Source organism: Cajanus cajan, chromosome 1, assembly GCF_000230855.2.
Source record: "Cajanus cajan strain Asha chromosome 1, NIPB_CcT2T_4, whole genome shotgun sequence".
Taxonomy (NCBI): Eukaryota; Viridiplantae; Streptophyta; class Magnoliopsida; order Fabales; family Fabaceae; genus Cajanus; species Cajanus cajan.
In genome coordinates this window covers 81,428,253-81,434,290 of record NC_138517.1, presented here as the reverse complement: position 1 = coordinate 81,434,290, position 6,038 = coordinate 81,428,253, and the positions used below count along the sequence as shown (strand labels likewise).

General features: G+C 33.9%; 1 protein-coding gene across 1 annotated transcript; it reads right to left on the bottom strand.

Moving 5' to 3' along the window:
• Nucleotides 1-665: 665 nt before the first annotated feature.
• LOC109804240 (NADH-ubiquinone oxidoreductase) lies at nucleotides 666-1,387 on the bottom strand. The gene is made up of 2 exons (XM_020366032.2): nucleotides 1,151-1,387; nucleotides 666-1,070 (listed from the first exon to the last, which is right to left on the bottom strand). The coding sequence occupies exons 1-2, from the start codon at nucleotides 1,302-1,304 to the stop codon at nucleotides 919-921; spliced, it is 306 nt and encodes a 101-aa protein (XP_020221621.1). The 5' UTR covers nucleotides 1,305-1,387; the 3' UTR covers nucleotides 666-918.
• Nucleotides 1,388-6,038: the final 4,651 nt, after the last annotated feature.

The window sequence follows — 6,038 nt, the reverse complement described above, 5'->3', positions numbered from 1 at the left end:
AGAAGCGACAACACTGATAGCTTAAAAAAAACGTGGGCTACGTTCAACAGAACGGTAACCCAAACGCTTCGTTAATAGTTGGATAGCATTTCGTTAATTTGAAAAGTATGGGAAATTGGTATAAGCAATTTAAACTAGAAGGAGCAAAATCACCCTTGTGATAGATCAAAAACACAATTAAACCTTAACTTAGTATTTGAATTCTAAACTCAATGCAAAAGCTACACTTTTTCAGTTATAGTCTTCGGAGCTTCTGAGAGCAAAATTACATTTAATGAGCAACACAAACAAAAAAATTTCAGTGAAATCACATTTCAATCAGTGTAAATGATTGTCAGACTTTGTAACCTACATCGATAAAAGTGAAAGTATGGTCAAGCATGAAATTTATTCCATGAGTTGAATTATGATACACACAGTCTGTTAAAAAGTTTACATTATTACCCAAGTAAACAATTTTATCATAAATGAAAATCTATGATCGGGGTGTCCAGTAAATTCTTATTGCACTGTTAACAATTGACAAACAACATAGAATTCCTAGACACTTACACTCAAAGAGAACGAAAAATTCAAACTAACCACTACATTGTTGCCCTAAAGTTTATCTTGGTCTACCAGGAAAAAATGCAGCCTGTCAAACAAAACACCAAAAATCCAGAAACTTGCATGACAAATTGACTCACATGGAGTCTCTCCAATATGACATTACATTGGCCTTGCCTCCACATAACACAAGCGAAATTATAGAAATCCAAGACTTACAAGGTCTATCATTCCTTTATAAGGATTATGAAGTAAAGTCGTTACAAACAAAAGCTGAAGCGAAATGTGATTATTCAAGAATCAAGATCAAACACGTCTACTACAAAAGAGGGGTTTTTTTAACGAGAAAGGAAAAAAAAAAAAAAAAAAAGATTATTTTTTGTTGTAGCGAGCTACCTCATCGTCGTTGGGGAAGAAACCCATGAGTCTCCCAGCGGAGTTCTGGTAAGCGTACATGAAGCCACCCATGACTCCAATGAGACCCCCTGTCACCATCGAAGGACCCCTAATTCCGGGCTTAATCCCTAACAAAGAAAGAAAAAATCAAAATTTTAATTTCCCAATTCAATTTGATTCGATTGGATTGAGAATGAGAGGTACTGACCGGAGAGGTAGCCGACGGTGACGGAAACGCCGGTGATGGTGACGAATCGGAGATAGTCGAGGGTGTTGAAGTTTCCGACGACTTTGGTGAAAGGAGGGTTACGATCAATGACAGGGTACTCTGGTTTCGTCGATGCGGTTATGTCTGTGTTCATCTTTCCGATTTCTACTCTCTTTTTCTCTCTCACTGCTTCAACACGCTCTACAACCTCAACAAACAACACACTTACACTCTCTGTCGCTGCTTACCTTAGATCATTTCTGGTCACCATTGGGCCTTTAGGCCCACTTTCCTCCTTCTCTTTGCATTCCACCTTGAGCTTGGATTCAACAAAAACATTGTCTGTTACTATTCACACCCCTCCAAATTGCTATTTAAAATTGTAGCTTTATTCTGTATTGTATTTGTGTTCATTTACTATCTTAATTTCGTAAATTTAGTGAACAAAAAATTAGAATTAGGTTTCCACTATTTTAATGGTGCATTTTTTGTGAAATAATTAAGTTCACATCTATTATTTCACAAAAAAAAAAAATTGATATAAAAGAAAAAATTGGAAGACCGATGCTTTTCTTTTAATAAGTAAAAGTGAAATTAAGTCTAAAACTTTTGACATCCTTTTGTTAGTGTGGTTGGGTATTATTATGTGTCCATTACTTAAGTTATGGTTATTTATCTCGAGACTAGTGCTTTGAATAAATTTAAAGAAAAGTTTCTCCTTTTTCCTACTACCATGCCACTTTGAGGGGTGAATTTATTTTATGCGGATTAAAAAAAAAAAAAAAAACTTCCTCTTTACTTTTTTAAATAAACAGTATTATTTTTAATATTTTTATCTTATTTCTATCTCCTTCACCCCCCCCCCCCTTTATTTCCACACATTTAATCAAAATGTAGGGAATTTTGGATTAATTAGATTTAGAAAGTATTTTTTTTCCATTTATTGTTTTTATTCTAAATGAAAATATTATATAATATTTATTTTATTTTATGTTTTAAAATATATGAATAAAATAATAAAATTATTATATTTACGTTGTTTACATTTTTTAAAAAATAAGGTAATATTTTTATTAATAAAAAAATATTGTTTTGAAAGTAAATAGGTCCTTAGAAGGTTAATCCCGTCCATATAGTCCCAACTAATTGAAAAATAAAAATTTACATATCACTTCAACTAGCTGTTACACCATACTACTGCATATATGCAGTATATTATTTGTGTGTTATAATTTTTTATACATTATTTGTGTATTAATCTAAATTTGTATTTCTTAAATTGAAATCTCATTTGGGCATATATATATATATTATTTTAATCAGTATGTTTGCTCTCTTTCTTTCCTTTTGTTTTTCAAAAAAGTTTCTTAAATATTTTTTAAAATAAATTTTATTTAGAATTTATTTTTTTCATTCCTCTTCCTTCACTTCTCTTTCTTTTGCTATTCTAGCGTGAACTTTTAGAAGAGCTTGAGCTCTCCAACTAAAATAACCGATTTTTACCACTTCTCTAACATGCATTTATATATGTATTGGGAGTTTAGGCTTATATTTGTTTACATTTTGCATTGAGAAAAATATTTGTGCACATAAAAACCAAAAATACAAAATTAAGAATTAAGAAATTCTTGAGTTTTATTTTGTCTTTTCTTATTGCACCTTTAGACTTGTTAAATAGTGTAATTATAAGACTTTGGACCCATTGCATTAATTGGGTCTCTCTCAACTATCCTTAATTTTACAATAAGTTTATGTCAATGATTCATTAAATATTTAATAGATTTAATGTAAATATGGTGTGATACACTAACGCATATGTTAATATAGTACTAAGGTACCTCCAATAGATGTTCTTATTTCACTTTTTTTTATTAAGCATCATTACTGAATAATTCTTACCGGAGAATGTACTTATTAAACACCCTCAAACAACAATACTTATATAACCACATCTTAAAAAGTAAGTTCTTAAAAATTGTGAGTCCACTTACTTGTTTTCTTAATGAAATAAAAAGATAATATAAGAATATAAGGCTAATTATGAAACTAATATAATAAGAACTTTAGAATTACGATATTGGAGAAATGAATTACTTAAAGTATAAAAAATAGATATGAATGATATGTAATTATGGAACCTATTTTAGAATTCAAAAACTAAAAAAAGTAGAGTGCTAGAATGTAGATGGCCAATATGCCAATGTGACAGTTATGGATTTCACTCTTTTAAAGTAAAAAAATTTAGATGATAAAATATATTTATAATTATTGATTATAAAATTAATTATAAAATCAAATTCCATTAAAATAAAATTTAATATAATATTAACTATTAATTTTTAATTAATAATTATGATTATACTTTATTTTTTAAAGTGTAACTATTTCATTTTAAATTAGCCCAATCTTCTATTAGCATTTTAGTAACACGTCTCTTGCCAATTGCCATGTCAATAAAATCTGCTAAATATTTAATGGATTATTGATGGGAGACTTATTGTAAAATTGAAAAAAGTTGAGATACTCATAATATTTAAATATTGGTTAAAGAGTTTTTTAGTTGGTATAGTTTTTTTACTTAATTTTTTTTATACTTTTTATAGTTTAAAATTGTGAGATCCTTTCTTTTTCTTCCTACCCCCGACACCCTCACTCACTCTCATACCCTTTCTATCTCAAAATTCTCTACTCCATTCCTGATTCTTGGTGGTGATCTCTTTGGGTTAGGTGCTGAGTAGTTGGATTGTAGCTGGTGGGTGCGCATCTCTTCTTCCTCTTTTCCCCTTTCGTTCAAGTTCTTTTTCACTCTTTTCCTCCATTCAAGTTCTCGGAAGCTCGGATTCTTCACCGAGGTAAGGGAAGTTAGTTTTGTGGTTGATTTTGGTTGAGAATGAGTTGTTGTAAACTCATTAGTTGTTGAAGTTGTTTGATGTTTGATGATTTTTGTTGAATTGCTGAAATTGGAAGTTTTGTGGGTTTTGTGGGTTTGACAAATTTTGGGTCTTTTGATTGTTTTATGGTTGCATGTGAAAAGGTTGGTGTTTTTGAGTTGTTGGTTGGAAATGTGGCATCTTGAATGGTTTGCATGTGTTGAAATGGTGGATTTTAGCAGGATTTGGTTAAGTTTTTCAAAAATGGAGTGTTGCTGCTGAGCCTCGCGCTAAGCGCAGTTCTTCGCGCCGGGCGCGTGGCCACCAGGGGACCCCATTTAGCCAAGCTCGTCGGGCGCAATGATGAATGCGCTGGGCGCGCTTGAGAATGTGGGTCTCTGGCTGGCCCACGCTGGGCGTGACTTGGATCGCGTTGGGCGCGATACCAGTTGAAACATGTTTTGGGGTTTTTGGTTCTGCACTGAGTGCGACCCTTGTCGCACTGGCGTGAGACTCCTTGGGAGTCTCTGCCTTGTGGGCGTTGGGCGCAATTTGAATTGCGCTGGGCGCGAGACCAAGGGGAGGTCTCTGCCTTCCCCGTGCTGGGCGCTGGGTTAAGTACGCCGGGCACGTGAGACTCCTTGGAGTCTCTGCCTGGCCTGCGCTGGGCGCAATTGGTATTGCGCCAGGCGCGAGAGAGCCTTGGGCTCTCTGGCTGAGTCCCGCCGGCGCGGGCATGCTTGCGCTGGGCGTGCTAGCCCCCTGGTGCTCTCTGGTTGCACTGCGCTGGGCGCAACTACGAGTGCGCTAGGCGCGTAGATGAGATTTTTCTATATGTTGGTTAATGTTGTTTTATGCTGAGTTGAGTTGAAATGGATGAATATAATGTGATGACTAGTAGATGATGTTGGTTGATTGATATTGAATTGTATCAGGTGTATTGTGTTGCAAGTTGATATGTTGAGTTGTAAAGTTGTATTGCGTTGCAAGTTGATATGTTGAGTTGTAAAAGTTGTGTTGTGTTGAATGTTGATATGAGTTATTTTAGGCCATAAGGGCTGAGTTGTTGTAGGCCATAAAGGCTGAGTTGTTGTAGGCCATAAGGGCTTAGTTGTTGTAGGCCATAAGGGCTTAGTTGTTGTAGGCCATAAAGACTGAGTTGTTGTAGGCCATAAAGGCTGAGTTGTTGTAGGAGATCTCCGAGGTGATATGCGTAACGACGCATTATTTTGCTAATGGCTGATGTGTTGTATAACCGATGAGATGTAGACCGATGTTGTGTTGATAGTTGAAGTTGATTCTGATTTTCTTTAAATCTTGCTAGATGTGATCTTTTTATACTAGCTTACCCTTTGTTGTTTCCATGTGGTTGGATTGCTATGATCGTACTATGTACGGGAGCAGAGCAGGGATAGGTGTGTGGCTTGTGGTGAGTCTGCAGCGGGCAGGCGGAGCTGACCTTAGTTGCTGTTATGTTGTTTCAGCTACTTGGTGTAGCGGTTGATGTTGTATTTTGTTTTGGTTTGGTTGTTTTTTGCACACTCTAACTCTAGTCGGATTGAGACTTTGTATATATTTATATTCTAGATCCTATATTTATATACTCGTTCTTTCTGTCTGGTGTTTCCGGTGTACAGTGGCGTGTGTAGTGACCAGTCGGGTCCTTACAAAAATAAATATTTTTAATTTTTATATTTATCATTTTCAATCATTTTCAATTTTTATAATTTATGTAGATTTTTTAATCTCTATATTTATTATATTTTAATTTTTTTAGTCTCTATCATTAAATTTTTTATAATATTATCCATTTTGTATTGACGTAATAGATGTTTTTAATTTTGTGAGAGTAAAAAAAAGTGTCTCATCTCATGTAAGTCGCAAATGAGAATATAAAAGACATACAAAATGTGGAGAGACTTAATCTAGAATAATTTCATTAAAATAAATTTGATATCAAACATACATAATTGAATTAATATATCTATCATATCAATAAAAAAAGATAATGTTATAAA